Source organism: Mustelus asterias, chromosome 6, assembly GCF_964213995.1.
Source record: "Mustelus asterias chromosome 6, sMusAst1.hap1.1, whole genome shotgun sequence".
Classification (NCBI taxonomy): domain Eukaryota; kingdom Metazoa; phylum Chordata; class Chondrichthyes; order Carcharhiniformes; family Triakidae; genus Mustelus; species Mustelus asterias.
In genome coordinates this window covers 54428417-54452126 of record NC_135806.1, presented here as the reverse complement: position 1 = coordinate 54452126, position 23710 = coordinate 54428417, and the positions used below count along the sequence as shown (strand labels likewise).

The 23710-nt window shown below is 41.3% G+C and overlaps 1 protein-coding gene across 1 annotated transcript in view; it reads right to left on the bottom strand.

Moving 5' to 3' along the window:
- Positions 1-23710, bottom strand: part of slc12a2 (solute carrier family 12 member 2) — a 215162-nt gene that overhangs the window by 103058 nt on the left and 88394 nt on the right. Inside the window, exons 5-9 of the mRNA XM_078214342.1 lie at positions 11417-11556; positions 11124-11234; positions 10334-10442; positions 4464-4591; positions 1822-1906 (exon numbers count right to left, since the gene is read on the bottom strand). Coding sequence (XP_078070468.1) covers positions 1822-1906; positions 4464-4591; positions 10334-10442; positions 11124-11234; positions 11417-11556 — 573 coding nt within the window. The remainder of the gene's footprint in view (positions 1-1821; positions 1907-4463; positions 4592-10333; positions 10443-11123; positions 11235-11416; positions 11557-23710) is intronic.

Sequence of the window (23710 nt, the reverse complement as noted above, 5' to 3'; positions counted from 1 at the left end):
CCACAGCTGTTCTCTTTATATATTAACGATCTAGATGACGGGACTGGGAGCATTCTGGCCAAGTTTGCCAATGATACAAAGATAGGTGGAGGGGCAGGTAGTATCGAGGAGGTGGGGAGGCTGCAGAAAGATTTAGACAGTTTAGGAGAGTGGTCCAAGAAGTGGCTGATGAAATTCAACGTGGGCAAGTGCGAGGTCGTACACTTTGGAAAAAAGAATAGAGGCATGGACTATTTTCTAAACGGTGACAAAATTCATAATGCTAAAGTGCAAAGGGACTTGGGAGTCCTAGTCCAGGATTCTCTAAAGGTAAACTTGCAGGTTGAGTCCGTAATTAAGAAAACAAATGTAATGTTGTCATTTATCTCAAGAGGCTTGGAATACAAAAGCAGGGATGTACTTCTGAGGCTTTATAAAGCACTGGTTAGGCCCCATTTGGAGTACTGTGAGCAATTTTGGGCCCCACACCTCAGGAAGGACATACTGGCACTGGAGCGGGTCCAGCGGAGATTCACACGGATGATCCCAGGAATGGTAGGCCTGACATACGATGAACGTCTGAGGATCGTGGGATTATATTCATTAGAGTTTAGGAGGTTGAGGGGAGATCTGATAGAAACTTACAAGATAATGAACGGCTTAGATAGGATGGACGTAGGGAAGTTGTTTCCATTAACAGGGGAGACTAGGACGCGGGGGCACAGCCTTAGAATAAAAGGGAGTCACTTTAGAACAGAGATGAGGAGAAATTTCTTCAGCCAGAGAGTGGTGGGTCTGTGGAATTCATTGCCACAGAGGGCTGTGGAGGCCGAGACGTTGAGCGTCTTCAAGACAGAAATTGATAAATTCTTGATTTCTCGAGGAATTAAGGGCTATGGGGAGAGAGCGGGTAAATGGAGTTGATATCAACCATGATTGAATGGTGGAGTGGACTCGATGGGCCGAATGGCCTTACTTCCGCTCCTATGTCTTATGGTCTTGAGCGATATATAAAAGACAAGCACTTTTCATGACAAAGAATGCTCATAAGCATAGAAAGATAGATATCAGACAAATCCATAATTATAAAAATCTGCAGGAACTAAAAATTTTGGAAACAATAATTATACAAGAACATAATCACCAATTAAACAAATGTTATAAATGTATTCAGCATCTGAGTAATATGAAACACACCATTTTGTTGTTCAACAAAACTTTTGATGCAACTTAGTTTGAAAGAGAAGAAATATATACATTGGATGAAACAGCTGCTGCAAACAATTCTGACTTATAAGAGATTAAAATGATCTGGTTAGATCATAAGATATAGGAGCAGAATTAGGCCATTTGGCCCATCGCATCTGCTCCACCATTTGATCATGGCTGACATGTTTCTCAAGCCCATTCTCTTGCCTTTTCCCCGTACCCTTTGATCCCCTTACCGATCAAGAACCTATCTATCTCGATCTTAAATACACTCAATGACGTGTTGTCCACCGCCTTCTATGGCAATGAATTCCACAGATTCACCACCCTTTGGCTGAAGAAATTCATCCTCATCTTGGTTCTAAATTCCACCTCATTTTGTGCCCCCACATCCCACCCACTCCTCTTGGTACCCTTGAGGTTATGACCTTTTTAAGAAATACCTGGCCATAGTCACTGTATTGTGAAAACAACCATTCTGCAATCCACTTTTGAACGGAATTCAAAATTATTAAATGCAAAAAAACAATGAAAACAAAAATTTAATTGCAAAGCCTGTATGGAAACATACATTCATTTTTATTTGGTACATCATCTTTAAATTAAAAGATTTTGAACAGAGAGAACCCTTACCAGTAGAAACAGCAGCTCCTGCATAGACTATTGTGGTGATTAAAATAGCCAAGAGTGTGCCTTTCGGTATGGCTAATTGTGGGTCCTTTTATAAAAAAAAAGGTACATCATTTAACACAAAAATATTTCTCTCCAGTACAAAGGCGGCTCTACAAATATTTACAGCAACATTTGTTCTACCAAGAGATTGGCGTGCAAGAACAGGGAAAGTTACTTTAATGACCGATTTAAATCTGCACCATATACAAGTTGAATCAGAACTGGTAAATTTAATTAGAATACAACTTCATAGCTCAAGAGCCTAATGGAAGTCACAAGAGACAGTTCTGATCTTGACCTGGGAGACGGGAGGGGTGACAGAGTGCGGGATTAAGATTAACATGATCTGGACCGAATAAACCTTCCTCATTATCACAGGTTTATAACTAGAAGAGCTAAATTAAGACAGGAAGGAAACATTAAAACAAGTTGAGCAGGGTGCCCAACATCATTTCCATTGAAGAGAAAGCTAGCACAGATAAATGAATAATACCAGGCATGCAGGATAAATATAGGCGTAAGATCAACAAGCGAAGACAAATTTAAATGGATCAAGAAATCAAAAATGGTCAAAGAGAAAAAAAAAATCCTTACATAACTTACAGGGGACAAAAAAAAGGGAGCTCATTGGGATAAACATGATCCTGCAAAACAAGCTGAAAGGGCAGAGTGCCAAAGAGAAATGGATAAATGCAAGACAAAGCACGACAGTAATTAGTTCTCAGTAACACAAAAGCAAAAGGACTGCCAAAAAGAAAAAAAGAGAACACTAAAACATGCAAATGGATTGAAACAGATGAAAAGCACAAGATAGCAATTAGTCTCAATGATGTCTTCCTGTACGAACCTAAACTAAAGGGGGAGGGGCACCAAGAAAGAAAGTGGGGGCACAGCACAGAGGTGGGAACAGAGACAGAGAAGTTTTAGGAGCAGAATTCCAAAGCTTAGAATCTAGGCAGCTGAACACACACCGCCCCTGCTAGGGTGAAGACAAAGTGCAGGAGAAGAGCAGAGATCCTTGGAGAGGTTGCAAGTTTGGAAAATATTAGCGATATGAAGCGAGTGCGGCCACGATGATTTTAAACCACAGGCTGAGAATTTTAAAAATCAAGATTTTGATAGAACAGGAACCAAATGTGGACCAGCAAGCACAATGATAATGATCGCCCGGAATTTGGTCAGAGCTTGGATATGAATACTATAGTTTTGGACAAGCTGAAGTTTATAATGTGTGGTAGGTGAGGGGCAGGAGAACATTGGAATGATCAAGCCTGGAACTAACAAAGGCGTGGATGGGCTGAGACAATAGCAGAGATTTGTCATGTTACAAAAAGTGGAAATGGCAGCTTTGATGGTGGTGAGGACAAGGGGTCAGCAGCTCAGCTCAGGGTCAAAGGATGCAAAAAGTCAGATTCATCATCAGATTTTTTTCTGGCCAAGGGATGAAGTCCGTGACTGTCGAACAGAATTTGTGATGCAGACCAAAGACAATGGCTTTCATCTTCCCAATATATAATCGGAGTAATTTCTGCATATTCAGATATCCTGGATATCAGTCTAATCATGACAAATCAGAGGCAGTGAAAAACGTCGAGAGTGGTAGTGAGGCAGCGTTGGGTGTTGCCAGCACATATGTGAAATCTGACGTTGCTGTGGAGCATCCTATAGATAAGAAATGGGAGCCGCCGAGGATAGATCCTTCATTCACAGACAAAACAGTGAGTGCGCAGTAGTGAAGCCCCATGACAGATCATTTTCTGACTATGACTAAATAGATAGGCAGGAAGCCAGGCAAGGGGAATCCCACCCAGTTAGATAACAGAAGAATAACACTGCAGGGGGATGGTGGGCTTAATTCTGTCAAATGCTGCAGAAAGATAAGAGAATTTTGAGGAGGAATGAATCACTGTGGTCACAGTCATAAGGATGTCATTTGTGACATTGGCGAGGGCTGTTTCATTCAAGGGATGGAAAACTAATTTGACAAGTTCAAAGATCGAATTGTGGGAAAGATGCACATAAAAGTCAATCCACTGACCACAGCACAGTAAGTAGTGCCTCATAGGAGTTCAGAATCCACTGGCTAAAAGCTTTGTGCAATAATAATAAGTTGCACTTAAATAGCACCTTTAATGTAGTAAAGTGTGCCAAGACACTATGTAAATATAATCAGGTTAAAAATTGACACCAAGCCAAATATCGTTGACTAAAAATGTAGGTTTTCAGAAAGCTCAGAACAAAGGGATAACTATCAGAGGTGGCTGATATTGAAAAATACACAGTGTCAAATACATGCTCAAGGACAACAACAACAGCAACCATTCGCTTTACTGTGATGTCAATTGATGCAGTTTGTTACATGTAGAGTATTATCTGTACAACAAAGAAATATAATTCAATTTCAGATAATACTAATATCTCACTGTTGTTTCCTAAAAATATCTCTTGCATTTGTCACGCAATACTAAAATCTGGCAATAATGACATACAAAAAGGTGTGTTTCAAGCCCTCAACAGAATAAATTAGTCATTAGATTTGCGGCTGCTGACGTTGTTGATTTCCCAGATAACAAATCCTTTTCCATGTATAAGCAAACACTTACTGCAAGATCACCAGAGATATTTGCTCCAGCAAGGATACCAGTAGCAGCAGGAAAGAAAATAGCAAAGACGGAGAAGAAACTTTCTCCCTCTCTAAAGTCAGGCCCAAAGTTTTCATAAAATATTTCACCTGAAATAAAAATACAAAGATCATAATCATTATTTTACAACAAAATAATTTTACCAAATTATTTCCACTTTAAGCCACCACGCCAATAAATGTAGGTTTTCAATATAATTTATCAGAAATTCCCTGGTTTCGATGTTCATTGTTAACATCATATGCACAATATTCTAAATGTCTCATACACATTAAATTGGGTCTACATATGTGAGCTTATTCTTGCATCATGTCCCCAACACACAATAATCCATAGAGAGGTCTGGGCTGCAAGAACATCTATCATATCATTGGATCTGCTGAAAAGTGAAGGGCTTTAAGAAGCAATATAAGGGATTGATTTTATCCAAAATTTTGACACACCACGTTGCAATACAAGTTAACTAAGCTCATTAGTAGTACGGCCTTCCTAATTTTTCCCCTGAAACAAATAGGATGAAATCAGCCATGGGCAAAGGGGCAAAGGTCTCCATTTGGAGATAATTATGTGTCACGTCCCCAGAGCATCTTTTCACCACTCAGCTACGTGTATGGACTTTACCCTGACAAATTCTCAGCAGTTGACTGCATTTAGCAACACCATATTTGCATGCACCCAACATGAGCTGTATCCAAGTGCCCAGAACACCAGTGTCATTAAATCATAGAGAAAAGGATTGGACAATGTTGAAGCTCGATTGGAAGTGGCATGCGTCCTCTTCCAACTTATAACCGTATGTAAAAGTACAAATGAGCAATGGAGACAATCCTAAAGATGCAAATCTTATCATGTCCTGGTTCAGCAAAGCATGCAAACATCTTCAAGGGGGAATTCCAAAAAAGTTCATTTTCTCTTGCCCTTACACCCAACAATGCAAATGCTATTTCTTGGAGAGCCATTGGATGCATTTCACTCTGGATGCGCACCAGTATCAAAGGCTAAATTTCCTTTGTGAGAAAAGGATATGCATCATTCTCCACGCCCATTGTCACAACTTTAATAATGTAAGAAGTCTCACAACACCAAGTGAAAGTCCAACAGGTTTATTTGGCGTCACGAGCTTTTGGAGCACTGCTCCTTCATCACTCACCTGATGAAGGAGCAGCGCTCTGAAAGCTCGTGATTCCAAATAAACCTGTTGGATTTTCACCTGGTTTTGAGAGACTTCTTACTGTGCCCATCCCAGTCCAACGCCAGCATCTCCACATCATGGACACCTTTGATAACTGGCAGACAAATTGCTATATGGCGCAAAGAAATAGACATGTAAAGTATTCAGTCACCCCCCATGTATTTTTGTTTTCAACTAAAAAGGTCTGCCGTGGGCTCTATAAATGGATTTCCTTCATTACCTGCTTCCATCAATGTCAATATCTGTACCTCAACAAGTATTTAAAAAGCACCTATAACATTATTAAACATCCCACAACTCTTTACAGGAACATTAAACAAAATTAGACAGGAGCACATGAGGAGATATTGGGCCAATAAATAAATGTGGTCAAACGTAAAGAATAACAGAGACAGACACGCACCAACATGTTTTGGGGGAGGGAATTGCAGAGCTTAGGGTCTTGGCAGTTGAATTGGAGTGACTAAAATTGGGATACTCAACAAGAGACAAAAGATGCACAGATACCTCAGAGGGCTCGAGCCTTACAGAAATGAGGAGGCACGAGGCCATGGAGAAATTTGAAAATAAAAGTTGAGAATTAAAAATAAGTGGTTACTTAACTGGTAGCCAGTATTGATCAGCGATAACAGGGCTGAATGGGACTTGATCTGATTAAGGACGCTTTGGATGGCTTATGGAGGGTAGAATATGCAAAGCCAGCCAGGAGTGTCTTGTACTAGCCAAGTGTAGGCATAATAAAAGCATTGATGAGGGTTTCAGCAGCTGATAAGTTGAGGTAGGGACAGAGTCAAGAAATATAGCAAGGATGGTCTTGATAACAAATGTGAATGTGTAGCAGAAAGCTCATCACTGGGTCAAATACGAAACAACTTTACAAACAGCTTGATTCAGCCTTATGTATTTGTCAGGGACAGGCACAGAGTTGGTAGCTCGGGAAGAGTTTACACAGGGACCAAAGAGACAATGGTTTTGGCTTCCCAAAATTTAATTCGAGAAAATTTCTGCTCATCCAGTATTGGTAGTTGGCCAAGCAATCTGACAATTCAGAAGCCATGGCTACACAATACAGAATGGAGCCTCATGTCTGTACACCCACATGTGAATACAATAGAACCAGGCAAGATTACCCACATTCATGGTGGCGTGGTCGAGTTGAATATCAGCAGAATACCTGTGGAAATGGATGGGTTTTTTAAAATAAGTTTATTCATGGGATGTGGGTGTCACTGGCTAAGCCAGCATTTATTGCCCATCCCTAAATGTCCTCGAGAAGGTGATGGTGAGCTGCCTTCGTAAATCATCCATGTGATGTAGGTACATGTACAGAGCTGTTAGGGAAGAAATTCCAGGAATTTGACCCAGCAACAGTGAAGGAACAACGGTATATTTCAGAGTCAGGATGGTGAGTGACTTGGAGTTGCAGCTGGCAGTGTTCCCATGTATCTGCTGCCCATGTATCTGCTGCCCTTGCCCTTCTAGATGGTAGTGGGTTTGGAGGGTGCTGTCAAAGAAGCCCTGGTGAGTTCCTGCAGTGAATCTTGTAGATAATGCACACTGCTGCCACTGTGTGCTGGTGGTGGAGGGAGTGAATGCTTGTGGATGGGGTGCCAATCAAGTGGTCTGCTTTGTTTTCGGTATTGTCAAGCTTCGAGTGCTATTGGAGTTACACTCATCTAGGAAAGTGGAGAATATTCCATCATACTCCTGAGTTATGCCCTGTAGATGGTGGGAAGTCAAAAGCGGCGAGTTACTTGTCACAGGGTTCCTAGGCTATGACCTGCTCTTACAACCAAAGTATTTATATGGCTAGTCCAGTCCAGTTTCTGGTCAGTGGCAATTCCCCAGGATTTTGCTAGTGGGAGATTCAGTGATGGTGGTGTCATTGAATGTCAAAGAAGCAATGGTTAGATCTGATTAGTTGGAGATGGTCATTGCCTAGCTCATGTGACGCACATGTAACTGGCCACTTCTTAGCCCAAAGCTGGATATTGTTCAGGTCTTGCTGGCTGCTTCAGTATCTGAGGAGACATGAATGATAAACATTGCGCATATCAACGGACATCCCCACTTTGGATCTTACGCTGGAAGGAAGCTCAATGATGAAGCAGCTGAAGATGGTTGGGCCGAGGACACACTACCCTGAGGAACTCCTGCAGTGATGTCCCGAGATGATTGGTCTCCAACAATCACAACCATCTTCCTTTGTGCAAGGTAAGACTCCAACCAATGGAATTTTCTCCTCCTGATTCCCGTCGACTCCAGTTTTGCTCGGTCTCCCTTGATGCCATACTGGGTTAAATGCTGCCTTGATATTACAGGCTGCTCTCTGACCTCAGAGTTCTAGCGCCCATGCTTGAACCAAGGCTGTAATGAAGTCAGGAGCTGTGACCCTGGTGAAACACAAACTCAACGTCTCTGAGCAGGTTATTGCTGGGTAAGTGCCACTTAATAGCACTGTTGATGACACCTTTCATCACTTTACTGATGATTGAGTGTAGACTGACAGGGCAGTAATTGGCCGGGGTTGGATTTATCAAGGACATATCTGGGCAATTTTCCACATTGCTGGGTAGATGTCAGTGTTGTAGCTGTATTGGAACAGCTTGGCTAAGGACGCAGCAATATCTGGAGCACAAGTTTTCAATCTTATTGCTGAAGGACAGCATGTAGATGAAAAATCGGGGAGGGGTTGCTGTATCAGGTAGTTTTAGCAACCTCTATCCTCCAATAATGACACCAGTGACTTACATTGAAATTAATGTTTTCTCCCTATCAGCGAGTGAAATTAACATGAAAATATCACTTTTAGCAGTTTCATATGATTTGCAGCTATGGGTCCAGGAAACCATCACTCGGGCTCTGACTGGATGAACTGAACAGTAAGTGTTTTCTGACTGGCAAAAAAATTTGAATTGCTAGAGAAATGGCCAAGATTTTTGCAAAATCAGACAAGAGAAGAAAATTGAGGATGTAATCACAAGAAGGTCTTTGTGTACAAGCAAAAGGTCATCTTGAATAGGTTGCAAATACTGTGTGAAAGGGGTAGTATCCTCAGGAATAAACAGGAAAGAGGAAAGAAAATGGGGCTATGCAAGCTAAATCCAATCTCAGTACGTTAAATAAAGAATGAGCCTGAAGCCAGTCTGTACCTTGACACTGATTTATTTCCAAGCCTGCAGAGTAAAGACACAGACTCCTTCGATTCCCTCTAACATCCAGTGGGAATACTTTTTTTTAAATATACTCTTCTAATGAAGCCCGAACTTGACAACTGGGGATGGCTGCTCTTAATCATCAACTCAAAGTATGGACTCTATTGCAGTATAATTTCAACATTAACAACGTGGAGAAAGGAGGAAGACAAAAATACTTCCTCATTCAAATGGAATTTTCTGGATTTGCTCACTTTATCTTCTCCCAAAGTGACACACAACCTGCGCTATACTCTATCCAACAACTTGACACTAAACCATCCACATTCACTGGAGCTGGAGTGACAGGTGTGCCCCTTACATGGTTGACATTGAACTACTTCTAAAGTTCACGGTAGAGGCCTGTCTTTTCCTTCCAAGCAGCTGTACAGTAAGAACATGCTCAAGAACACATTTACCAGGCTTCTTTTAAAAAGCATTAGTCATGCAGAGCCAGGACGTCATAAGATTCTTATCCTGTCAAGGCAGGTCTGCAGTATATGACCCCACCTAACATGAAGTGCGAGCTGCATGAAGGCAATAATTACAAACTGCAATGAATGGGGGTTGGGAGAGAAGAAAGGAGAAACCAAGAAGAGTCTAAACATTACTAGTCCGGGGGGTGGGGAGAGAACCTTAGGAGAATAGGAAACAAATGCGTACAGAACTCCATTAACCCAATAAACAGGAATCTCAAACACACTGGATTCTTTCAACTATTTAAATCCACAGAAAGGAAATTACCAAAGACTTGGGAGGAATTATTAGAGAATAATAATATTACATTGAACATCAATAAATTATATAAATAAGAAGCTGCAATGTCAAAGACAATTACATTTGAAGGTTAAAAAGATAGTTTCTCCCAATGACTCAGCAGATTTGCACAGATAGTATTCAAACTATATGGATTAGTAAGGTTCAATCTGCAGACTATACTCCGCGAGTTAGTCACTTATGGGTTAATTGCATTGACATTGACGGCAACAGCTTTGGATTAGGGAGAAAAGAAAACAGCATTCTGCTCCTGATTGCTATTGAACTACCCCTGCTGCTGTTATTTAGAGAAGCCTAGTTCAACTTTAGGTGTGCTGTCTTATCTGGTGTTTGCCACATTAGATGCTATACCAACAATCATTTAAGACATCTATATAAATGCGACTTGAACAAAAGGCATGCATGACACTACACTCCAAGAAACTGACACCTTCAAGGAAAGCGGAGTAAGTTTGCAAGGGAGGTAGGTGTGGAAGTTAGACACAGATGCCATAATATTCCATCAGGTTCATAACCCTAAATAAGAGTTTCAAACCCCCACCTCATTCAGCTGTTCCAATAACAATGCTAGACATGTGCATTGTCTACACACTATCTGAACTAAATAAAGGCAGGTTCCAAAGCAAAACCATTACCAATACAAAATGTTATTGTATTTTTCCACATACTTTGGTAATTAAAAAATCCTTTTGCCCGTTTGTCATTGGCTGGGATGAAAGTTCCCACGGTGAAGTTAACTATGGATATCAGCAGAATTCCCAAGAGCACAATTTGAGCCTGCAATGAAATAAAAGGGAAACATTTAAATTACAATTGTTATTCTGTAAAGATCATGGGATATATTGCACAAGATCCTGTGCAAATGGCAGGCCCATTGAATTACATCAGTGTGGCATAGGAAAGAGTGGCATCCTTGCTCACTGAAAGGGACCTGTCCACAGGACTAGGCCTCAAAATGTACTCCAATCTGCAGTCTCTCATAATGTATGCTAGAAAGCTCACAATTTGAAACATGCAAATACACACATGTAAAACTCCAATTCATGGAAAAACTATTTATTTTCACAGGGGAACCATACAATTTACAAATGTCTAATTTATGATGGAATATTAAAAGTCAATACTCAAATGTTTCCCTTCTTGTGCCAAGGTCAGAGTTGTCTTTTTCTCCATACAACATTAAGGCAGTAGCCAAGTGTTGCCATATCTCCCATCCCACTGTCTTCAAAGATTCCTGGGTTCACCATTGAAGATCTTGATCATTCTTCCCAGATTTAAAGAAAAACTTCCGAGCAGCTTTTCGGTCCTCCCCTACCCCACCAAAACACGGATTTAAAACAAAATGTATAAACTTTATGGTGTTGACATTGCAACTGTTAACTCTCAGCCAAAGCTTTTAGTTAGAGTGTTGCATGCACCTTTCAGTATTCTTTGTGAAAGTATGCTGCAGAATCCTACCTTAGCTTCCCATTCCATCCCTGCAACGGATATGCCAAACAGGGCAACAATCGTAATGGTTCCTACAATCCGGATGTCACTCATTTCGTCAATCATGAGTGCATTGTGTTCCTCAAGAAATGAAAAAAAGGCAATTTCATCAAATAAAACAGGTTAAATCATTAAATTAATAAACTTCCAATTATAGTTCAATTGTTGAAAATTAATATCAGTGTCATCTGGATGTTTGATTTGTACTTTTTGATCAATGTTCGAAAGAAAGTATTTTATTGATTTAATCAAATGCAACTTACCACAAGCAGATCTCGAACTGTCTCTGCAAAGCCAACCACGTACATGGCTACAGCAACTGCATTGGCGAAGGCAAAAATGAGGCCTATTGCACCGCCAAATTCAGGCCCCAAACTTCTGGATATCAAATAGTATGCTCCACCTGTAGAGATAAACACAATTTTGTTGGCATCCATTTTCAGACGCACAGCATATTCTTTTCCATTTTGGAGCATCCCAACCTGGCAGAAATGTTGAATAGCATACCCAAAAATCTAAGTATTTAATCTAAAAGTACCAAACTACAAGTTTACAAGGTTTACAAGATTTTTCTACCCCAGGGGTAGAAAAGTCAAGTACTAGGGGATATAGGTTTAAGGTGCGTGGAGAAAAGTTTAGAGGGGGAGATATGCGAGCACGTTTGTTTTTTAACACAGAGGGTGGTGAATGTCTGGAACACACAATGCCCAGGGAGGTCATGGGAACAGGTATGATAGCAGCATTTAAGGGGCAACTAGATGAATACACAAATAGGATGGGAATGGAAGGATACGGACTCCGTAAGTGCATACGGTTTTAGTTTAGGGAGACATCATGATCGATGCAGACTTAGAGGGCCGAAGGGCCTGTTCCTTTGCTGTACTGTTCTTTATTCTTTGTACTAAAGCAGATAAAAATAGACTTGGCTGCACAGAACACAATCTCAAAATTTACAGATGACACAAAAGCATTTTGAAATGAGGGAGATACTGATAAACCTCAGGAGAAAATAGACAGGATAGATAGTGGAATAGAACACAGAACATAGAACATTACAGCGCAGTACAGGCCCTTCGGCCCTCGATGTTGCGCCGACCAGTGAAACCTACACTATTCCAATATCATCCATATGTTTATCCAATAACCATTTGAATGCTCTTAATGTTGACGAGTCCACTACTGCTGCAGGCAGGGCATTCCACGCCCTTACTACTCTCTTGAGTAAAGAACCTACCTCTGACATCTGTCCTATATCTCTCACCCCTCAATTTAAAGCTATGTCCCCTCGTGTTAGCCATCACCATCCGAGGAAAAAGGCTCTCACTGTCCACCCTATCTAATCCTCTGATCATCTTGTATGCCTCTATTAAGTCACCTCTTAACCTTCTTCTCTCTAACGAAAACAACCTCAAGTCCCTCAGCCTTTCCTCATACGATCTTCCCATCATACCAGGCAACATCCTGGTAAATCTCCTCTGCACCCTTTCCAACACTTCCACATCTTTCCTATAATGCGGCGAACAGAACTGTTATGCAATACTCCAAATGTGGCCGCACCAGAGTTTTGTACAGTTGCAGCATGACCTCCTGGCTCCGAAACTCAATCCCTCTACCAATAAAAGCTAACACACCATATGCCTTCTTAACAACCCTATCAACCAGGGTGCCAACTTTCAGGGATCTCTGCACATGGACACCCAGATCCCTCTGTTCATCCACACTACCAAGTATCTTACCATTAGCCCAGTACACTGTATTCCTGTTACTCCTTCCAAAGTGAATCACCTCTCACTTTTCCACATTAAACTCCATTTGCCACCTCAGCCCAGCTCTGCAGCTTATCTATGTCCCTCTGTAACCTGCCACTTCCCTCCGCACTGTCTACAACTCCACCGACTTGAGTGTCATCCGCAAATTTACTAATCCATCCTTCTATGCCCTCATCCAGGTCATTAATAAAAATGACAAACAGCAGTGGCCCCAAAACAGATCCTTGTGGTACCACTAGTAACTGAACTCCAGGATGAATATTTCCCATCAACCACCACCCTCTGTTTTCTTACAGCTAGCCAATTCCTGATCCAAACCACTAAAGCACCCTCGATCCCATGTGTCTGTATTTTCTGCAAAAGCTTACCATGGGGAACCTTATCAAACGCTTTGCTGAAATCCATATACACCACATCAACCGCTTTACCCTCATCCACCTTTTTGGTCACCTTCTCAAAGAACTCAATAAGGTTTGTGAGGCACGACCTACCCTTCACAAAACCGTGCTGACTATCCCTAATCAAATTATTCCTTTCCAGGTGATTATAAATCCTATCTCTTATAATCCTTTCCAAAACTTTGCCCACAGCAGAAGTAAGGCTCACCGGTCTATAATTACCAAGGTTGTCCCTACTCCCCTTTTTGAACAAGGGGACAACATTTGCTATCCTCCAGTCTTCTGGCACTGTTCCTGTAGACAATGACGACACAAAGATCAAAGCCAAAGGCTCTGCAAACTCCTCTCTAGCCTCCCAGAGAATCCTAGGATAAATCCCATCTGGCCCAGGGGACTTATCTATTTTTACCCTTTCCAGAATTGCTAACACCTCCTCCTTATGAACCTTAATCCCGTCCAGTCCAACAGCCTGTGGAATGGTGAGGCAAGTGACAGAAGATGTTTAAACAGAGAAGTGTGAAGTGATTCATTCAGGCAATTTTTTTAAAAGTATAATATATAGGGGTACATTAGCAGAGGACCCAAGAGCACATGTGCACAAGCAGGGCAGGTTGAAAGCATGGTTAATAAAGCATACAGGGTTCTGGGCTTCATAGGGCCATAGTGCACCAAAGCAAGGAAGTTATGATAAACCTATATAAAACACTGGTTCAACCTCCACTCAAGTGTTGTGTCCAATGTTGGGCATCGCACTTCATCAATGATGTGAAGGCATTAGCGAGGGTGTGGAAAGCTTCACAAGAAAGGTTCCACAGATAAGAAACTCAATTACATGGATGGAGATGAAACTCAGCTTTTCCAATCTATGAAGAAGGTTGAGGGTAAATGAAGGGACTAGACAGAGAAACTATTCCCACTGGTGGAAGTATCAAGCACAAGACGATCCCAAGTTCAGGTGATTGGCAAAAAGGACCAATGGCGACAGGAGGAAGAATTTTTATATTTTTATGCAGTGAGTGGCTGCCTCAGAGCGTGGCGGAGGCAGATTCAAATCAAAAACTGGATGACTATCTAAAGAGCAGAAATTTATAGGCATGGACAATAGCCAGGGGAGTGGGAGATGCGCTTGCAGAAAGCCAACATAGAGACAATGGGCGGGATTTTACAGCGTCGCTCATCCTGAAACCGTAAAATCCTGCCCGAGGGCAACAGACCTTTCCATGGTCCATCCCTCACCCACTCCGATTCCCATGGCAAGTGGGATGGTAAAATTCCGGTTGATGGGTCAAATGGCCTCCTGTGTATAACATTTTTACAATTCTACCAAGTGCAGAGCCACAAAAAGGTACCAAGTTTTCAGGTTTTAAAATAGCTGGTTTAAATTTCCACATCTGGCCCCACACACAAACACAAAACACACACAGCAAAAAAAATCTATGCTAAATGGCTGTGTGTTACTCAGGACTAAACTAGTCATATTCTTTTAATGAAAATGATTCATCCTTGATGGGAACTTCACAAACAAATGAGGATTGTATACGCAACTCTTTGTCCTGTGGCACAAAATAGTAACCTTTTGCTTTAGAACACATGTAAATTCTTCTGATTTAGAATGTTACCAAAACCCTTTGATTCCATTAACCCAGTTTCAAATGGTCATTAAGAAGCTTAAAAATAAAAAATGAAATGTATTAACAAGCCCAGCACAAACCTGTAAGGAACAACTACAGCCGTAACCTGAATGCTCAGTTCTGCAAGTTCAATCATTTAATTAATCATCTGAGGTGGCCTGTCACCAGTCGCTCAGCCAGCATGACTCACAGGCAGGGTTATTGGGAGAAACAGGCTTGCTATTCATATTCTGTTCCTTTTATCTGGCCCAGGTTGGTTCTTAACAGTGTACCATCACCTGTAGCGAGATAAAGAGTGATGATAAATTATCCCATTCACCTCTGCTGGCATGTTCACTTGGATGACCTTCATTGCATACAGCAATAAGAAATTCAATGGGAACAAAAAGCCATCAAAATACAACACCAAGCGAGACAGGTGAACCCGAGGTCCCAAAATAGTCTGGTCCTAAAATTGAGGGAATCAAGCCTTAACATGGCTCAAAACTGAGAATGTCTACAACCAATTCCAAGATACCAGAACTATCTAGAAAATAGGTGACCACTTTAATGGATCAACTTATTCATTATTTCTCAATATACTTGTGTGAACTTGCGATGCTTGTACCTGATGAGATATCAGGACTAATACAGAGGAAAGGCACAACAGTTCAGTGATATTTAATGGTCAATGCAAGTGGGTCAGCTGGTGGGCAATATAATCAAAATGGACCCATCATCTACATGATGTTCGTCAATATATAATAGGCTTAGGCCTGCTCAATTGATTGCAATAAGGAGCTTGTGCATCCTAGGTGATAGGCGAGGACACAGTTGCAGTACAACTGTCCTGTCAGCAGAACCGAACCACTACGAACAGAATAGCTCAAAAGATGTGTGGCTAAGAGACTGTTAGAGGCTGCAAAATAAGGTTAGGACTGTGTGAACCTGCATCTCTGAAGTTGCACACTTTTTTAAAAACAAACATGTGTCTCTCTTTCTGGGGTGCCAAATGTAATTATACGCCATTTTTCTGGAGAACAAGTGGTGCATCCACTTTTTTTTTTAAGAACGTGCCATGTATATAAAAATCAATTCATTTTCCCAAATTAAACCAAACAATTCAGAAGTGACATAATCTTATAATGTTGAAAGTTAAATTCTCACGTCAGTGGTCAACTCTTCCACATGAGAGTAAGCAATTCTGAACTACCCGTTGTGCATTTTCAGGAGATGAAAATTGGCTGGAGCACAAAAACCATGATTAAAAATAAAGCTAATCAGCTAATTGGTGGAGAAAGCTAGAATAAATAGGCAAACATTCCTACTCTATTCACACCTTTCTGGCCTATTTCATCTATTAATTAAAATCACATTTAATATTTCAAAAGTACTCAAGCATATTGAATTACTGTTTGTAACTTGGTGTAGTTGTGGGAAATCATTGACTTGTTAAATGTGACGGTCACTTCATAGAACTTGAATGTACACAGCACTGGGTCTTTCTGTGATATGCAATTATTTCTCCAACATTAGCACAATCAAGTGAACATGACTACATCAAGAACATTCCCTTTTCTCATTGTGTTGCAGAATTTCATTGATGCAGTAAAAGCCTCAAAAACAAGGCTTTCAACTTCTCCTGTTTTTTTTTGCATCATAACTAGAACCTTTAATCCGGCAAATAGACTGACATCTAATTTTAAACACGTTGACAGGTTAACCACAGATTTAATGAAGATGCACAAATTTTCATAAGACTGATCGCAAAACATTCTGGTTTGATTACAGAAATGCTTTGTTACTCAAGTCCACATGATTCTGTCAAACATTAGACTGGATCAGATAAGCTTGCACATCAGAGGACATAGAGGTCATATATCCAAAATGTAGGGGTTAAGACAAGTGAACAATCTAACAGCAATCATATAGTATTGTAATGAAGTCCCCGACAATCTGCACCATAAGTGGAAGCTTTGGTGTTACTGTAACGAGATGACTTTTATTCTTCATTTCAGAAACAAGGATGTTTTCAGGCAAGTTCTGTAACAATTAAACTAGAATTCCATGGAGCAAGATGGCACAGCGCAAACACAGATCATCATGGAAGAGGAAAGTCAAAAGCCCAGTGCCTCACTTCGTTCAATTCCCAGTTTGAACAAAGCTGCAAGGAAGTAGCAATAAGAAATTGGATAGGAGTTTTCTAAATGCGCTTTACCTGGTAGCCCTAGCAGTTTGGGCCAAAGCAGTTTTCAAAAATAGAGATAAGATTAACCCACATCAGGAGGAAGAAACAGTGGCAATATAAAAGGCACTGTGTTTCATTAATCTTTACTTCCAAACCGGTTCAAAGGCAGCTTGGACACCTTAAATGCAAGGCATCAATCTTTACAGCAGTGCAACATGCCAAATTCTCAACGTGGGAAGAGATTTAAAACCCTCGCTACATTTGTAAAGTTTCCACTGACTCAGTGGGTGGGAGATATGGTTTGCTCGGGCGAGACTGGAAATTCCTGCCCGAGGTCAACGGACATTTCCGTTGTTGGATCCTCGCCCGTGACAGATTCCATGGCAGGCGAGATGGTAGAGTTCTAACCAATATGTTCCTCAGAGATTCAGCCATAGACATTTCACTTTAATGGTATTTAGCTTACAAAAGGTTCAGGAAGCTAGGTAATGTTAGAGATCTTGAAGAGTATACGGCTAATAGGAAGGAACTTAAGGAGGAAATTAGGAGAGCCAGAAGGGGTCATGAGAAGGCCTTGGCAGGCAGGATTAAGGAAAACCCCAAGGCATTCTACAAGTATGTGAAGAGCAAGAGGATAAGACGTGAAAGAATAGGACCTATCAAGTGTGACGGTGGGAAAGTTTGCATGGAACCTGAAGAAATAGCAGAGGTACTTAATGAATACTTTACTTCAGTATTCACTATGGAAAAGGATCTTGGTGGTTGTAGTGCAGACTTGCAGCGGACTGAAAAGCTTGAGCATGTAGATATTAAGAAAGAGGATGTGTTGGAGCTTTTGAAAAGCATCAAGTTAGATAAGTCGCCGGGACCGGATGAGACGTACCCCAGGCTACTGTGGGAGGCGAGGGGGGAGATTGCTGAACCTCTGGCGATGATCTTTGCATCATCAATGGAGACGGGAGAGGTACCAGAGGATTGTGGATGTTGTTCCTTTATTCAAGAAAGGGAGTAGAGATAGCCCTGGAAATTATAAACCAGTGAGTCTAACCTCAGTGGTTGGTAAGTTGATGGAGAAGATCCTGAGAGGCAGGATTTACGAACATTTGGAGAGGTATAATAGGATTAAGAATAGTCAGCATGGCTGTGTCAAAGGCAGATCATGCCTTACGAGCCTGATCGAATTTTCTGAGCATATGACTAAACACATTGATGAAGGAAGAGCAGTGGATGTAGTATATATGGACTTCAGCAAGGCATTTGATAAGGTGCCCCATGCAAGGCTTATTGAGAAAGTGAGGGGGCATGGGATCCAAGGGGACATTGCTTTGTGGATCCAGAACTGGCTTGCCCACAGAAGGCAAAGAGTGGTTATAGATGGGTCATATTCTGCATGGAGTCGGTCACCAGTGGAGTGCCCCAGGGATCTGTTCTGGGACCCTTACTCTTTGTGATTTTTATAAATGACCTGGATGAGGAAGTGGAGGGATGGGTTGGTAAGTTTGCTGATGACACAAAGGTCGGAGGTATTGTGGATAGTGTGGAGGGATGTCAGAAGTTGCAGCGAGACATTGATAGGATGCAAGACTGGGCGGAGAAATGGCAGATGGAGTTCAACCCAGATAAGTGTGAGGTGGTTCATTTTGGCAGGTCAAATAGGATGGCAGAATATAATATTAATGGTAGGACTCTTGGCAGAGTGGAAGATCAGAAGGATCTTGGGGTCTGAGTTCATAGGACGCTCAAAGCAGCTGTGCAGGTTGAGGCTGTGGTTAAGGCGTATGGTGTACTGGCCTTCATCAATCGAGGAATTGAGTATAGGAGTCGTGAGATAATGTTGCAGCTATACAAGACCCTGGTCAGACCCCACTTGGAGTACTGTGCTCAGTTCTGGTCGCCTCATCACAGGAAGGATGTGGAAGCCATAGAAAGGGTGCAGAGGAGATTTACAAGGATGTTGCCTGGGTTGGGGAGCACGCCTTATGAGGAAACGTTGAGTGAGCTTGGCCTTTTCTCCTTGGAGTGACGAAGGATGAGGGGTGACCTGATAGAAGTGTACAAGATGTTGAGAGGTATTGATCGAGTGGATTGTCAAAGGCTTTTTCCCAGGGCTGAAATGGTTGCCACAAGAGGACACAGGTTTAAGGTGCTGGGGAGTAGGTACAGAGGAGATGTCAGGGGGTGGTGAGTGCGTAGAATGGGCTGCCAGCAACAGTGGAGGCGGCGGATTCGATAGGGTCTTTTAAGAGACTTTTAAATAAGTACATGGAACTTAGTAAGATAGAGGGTTATAGGTAAGCCTAGTAATCGCTACGGTAGGGACATGTTCGGCACAACTTTGTGGGCTGAAGGGCCTGTATTGTGCTGTAGTGTTTCTATGTTTCTAGTGAAAGAGTGAAGGTATTTGGCCTTTGCTAGGAAATAAGGCTAATGAAATGAAGTTTCCATGCATTTCTTAAATTGCTCTTTTTTACTAACAATTTTGAAAGAGAATGTTTCCTTCTCCTCAGCTCCAACTATTTTGGCAATCAAGACTCAAACCATGGCCGAGAGTTTCCACTTTGGGCAGAATTGTCAAACTGGGTGTTCGAATTTGCAGTGCTTTTCTGAAGCAAAGTTATGGTTCAAGTTTCTGCCAAAGTCATTTGTATGATCACAAACACAAAATCCTTCGTGAACCATGAGAAGCGGAGAGCAAAGAATAATTGTCTTTTCTTCTCATCAAAAAATATTATTGAGTGGTAACCGTGGTGCAGTTTCATCAAGTATAAAATGTTTTCTTATTAAAGTGTTTATGTTTCAACATTAAACTATTTTGAAATCAATAACAATGTTTAAAAACTATACTGAGCCATTTACTAGCTCTATTGCTCTACTGAATCCAGTTTCTTAGCAAATTAACGATTAAATACTTAACTCCTTCAAAACATGTGCACAATAAGCTCTCCCTGAACGCTGTGGTTGCATTCCTGAAAGGCGCAACTTCCAATAAAACTTTAAGCAAATCAGTAATCCAGAGATCCAGGCTAATGTTCTGGGGACAAGGGTCCATATCCCACCAATGCAGCTGGTGGAATTTAAATTCAATTAATAATATTGGAATTAAAAGATTGCCTCAGTAATGATGACCATGAAAACATTGTTGATTGCTGTAAAAAATATCTATCTGGCCCTCTACTGTTCTTTAGAGAAGAAAATGTGCCATCCTTACTTGGTCTGGCCTATATGCGACTCCAGACCCACAGCAATGTGGTTGACTCTCAACTATTGTCAGAAATAGCCTAGCAAACTATTAGTATCAAAATGCTACAGAGTTCCAAAGGAACCAAATCGAACAGAGCTACTGACCAAGGAACCGGAAACCACAACAGCAAACCAAGCCCCGTTGACCCTGCAAAGCCCTCCTTGAAGTACTGGAACATTTCTTAGGAGTAGTGCATTCAAATTAGCCCCAACATTGCGGAGATGGGCAACGTTAAGTCTTCCTTTTAAAAACGCGGCACGGTAGCACAGTGGTTAGCACTGCTGCTTCACAGCTCCAGGGTCCCGGGTTCGATTCCCGGCTCGGGTCATTGTCTGTGTGGAGTTTGCACATTCTCCTAGTGTCTGCGTGGCTTTCCTCCAGGTGCTCCGGTTTCCTCCCACAGTCAAAAAGATGTGCGGGTTAGGTTGATTGGCCAGGTTAAAAATTGCCCCTTAGAGTCCTGATGCGTAGGTTAGTGGGGGTAGGGCCTGGATGGGATTGTGATCGGTGCAGACTTGATGGGCCGAATGGCCTCCTTCTGCACTGTAAGGTTTCTATTCTATTCCCACGCCTAATCAGTGTTCGGCAGCACCTGATCATTGGGTGGTTACAGGTTCAGGTTGACTGAGATAACTTGCTAACATTAATTGATAAGCCCCGAAGAATTGTGCATAAAGTTGATACTGCAGATGGGCACCATCTTTTAAACAACTTCTTTTGAGAGATCAGGAAGAAGTGAGAAAGAAAAGCACTTGGCAAGACAATTAACTCGGAACATTCTGGTCTTAAAAAAGGTTTATAATTTTTGTAAATTGCTTTGATACATATAAATTTTGGATTTTACCTGGTTTCAAAAGAAGATTTACAAGCAAGTAAAATACTTGACAAGCATATTAGTTACGATATAACAAAATTTGTTTTCAAACAAATTAATCCCATTTGGTATAGGATCCACCCAGTTCTCATGTTGATAATTTAAGCTATTTTTCTATTTCAGTCACAGTAGCAATTGTTCAAGTAAGTTCAACAAAAACCATACTAAGTTACAGAATGAGTTCCAAATACCCTCGGAATGAAGTACTTCACAGAAACAAGCCATGCAGCCCAACTGGTCTATGTCGGCGTTTATGCTCATCTAATCATCTATCCTCCCATTCCTTTCTCCCTCATTGCTCATTTAGCTTCTTCTTAAATACAGCAATCACGTTGTCAACAGAGGCCCAATAGGCTGCGCTGGATGAATGATCAGTGAATCGGTTTTTAGTAACATCAGTCAAGGGCAGAATGCTGCCCAGGGCATCAGGGCAAATCAGCTGCAATTTACATAATAGTTCCCTTTCATTCCCTGAAACCATTAAACAAAGAGACAGAGTAATGTATCAAAGTTTTCTGATGACATATGGCTGAGTGAAAACGGAAGGATACAGAGAGACTGCAAAGAGATATCAACAGGTTAAATGAGTGTGCAACAGGGTTATTCAATTGGCTGGAAAAACAGAAAAAAATTGTGTGTCAATGTTGATCCCCATATTTATGGAAGGATATACTGGCATTGGAGGCAGCTACAGTAAAGGTTCACTAGATTGGTCCCTCAGATAGGGAGGTTTGTCCCATGATGAGGGGTTGAGTAAATTGAGCCTTTACTCTCGAGTTCAGTAGAATAAGAGGTGATCTAATTGAAACATCCATTCACTTGATCGGGTAAGCAGAGAACGCTTCTGCTGGTTGAGAAATCTAGAACACAGGGACACAATCTCAGGTTGATTACTTAGGATGGAAAGAAGAACAAAAAGAGTGAAGAGGGAAAAGTATAACAATTTCAAAAATCACATTTTAATTATACTTGAGACAGAGTTAGCAAAGGAACATTCAAGGAAGTGATAAGAGCGTATCCTTTCCAAGCACCGAGAGCTATAAAAGAAAAAGAGCCAGCATGGGGTTAAGCAAGAATGAGTGAGTGAACCACAGATAAGAGGTGAGATTATGAGATAAGACATGTAAGAGAGCAACAGTGAGTGAGAGAGATAAATAAGAGTGAGTGGGGCAGATGTCTAAAAGAGAAACTTCTTCTAACCCATGGAATTCTCCTGTTTCTTCATATTATTCCTGATGTGGCATCACCTTTATTTTTAATTCATTTTCTGCACTGAAGTTATACCATTTAGGTTTCCATTACATGATCATGATACTTGGGCAGCTACCTTTGATTTCAGTCTTCCAGTTACAAAATGTGAAAAATCGATTGTTCTTTTTAAACAAAAATTGCTTTCTTTGTACGTACCTACCCATATAATGGCCAAACAATGAGCACTGTAGCTTTAATAAGTAAGGTGGGGTTAAACGCGTCATTTAGAAAAAATACCCGGCATAGAACTGAACTTACTCTAATGATTAACAGCATTTTTAAAAAAAATCATTAAGTGGTAGTTGGAGAACTCCTAAATCTTACTCTGGGACGGAGACAATGGAACAATTTGTTACAGCAATGTTGAAAATAGTGATTATTTAGCCGCAAACATCTCACTTTGGCAAGCACAACTTCATTATCAAAACTTTTCTGCTGAGAACCAATGCAATCTTTCTTCAAAAAGAGCCAGGAAACACTCGAGTCAAGCTTGGAAAAGCATTGATTTCAAAGGTAAAAGGTAGAGACAAACAAAGCCAACTGTGATTCATCACCAAGACCATTTACTCCCACTCCTAGTCACAAGTCAGTGACCCCTGCTGGAATGTGCACACACACCTATACAGAGTGAGGACAGGATCAGGCTTCAGATAGATTACCATATAGGCATCGCTAGCCAACACTCAGTCGATGCCCACACATTTAAAAATTAATGTTTGTGCCAGTTGTGTTTCAGCCATGTCTCAAGTTGGGAGCACCCTTGTCTCGGAGGCAAACCAAGACTGACACTAGAGGGAGTGTGCATTTTTGGAGGTGCTATCTGTCTATTGAACTAACTGAGGTCAGGTCTGTTGTCTCAGCTGGCACCATTTCGCAGAACAGGGGAGTCATTCTCCATATCCTGACCAAATGAACAATGCAAATAAAAAGAAACACATTATCTGGTTGTTATAACACTGCTGTTTGTGGGAGCTTGCTGTGCAAGATGGCTGCTGCTTTCAAATGTTTCCAAACTATTTCATTGGCTGTACAGTGTTTTGGGATATCTGGTGGTCATGAAAGGCGCTACATAAATGCTTTAAAATTTGTTTGGCTGATGGTACCTGCATATCTTCTAGGCTGCATTTTTCCAACTTGGGATCATTCTTGGGTTGGGGACCTAGTCACTGGAGTAGCATGCCTTCTGACTGCACTTTATCACAGAAAATACATCCGGAGCCTTTTGT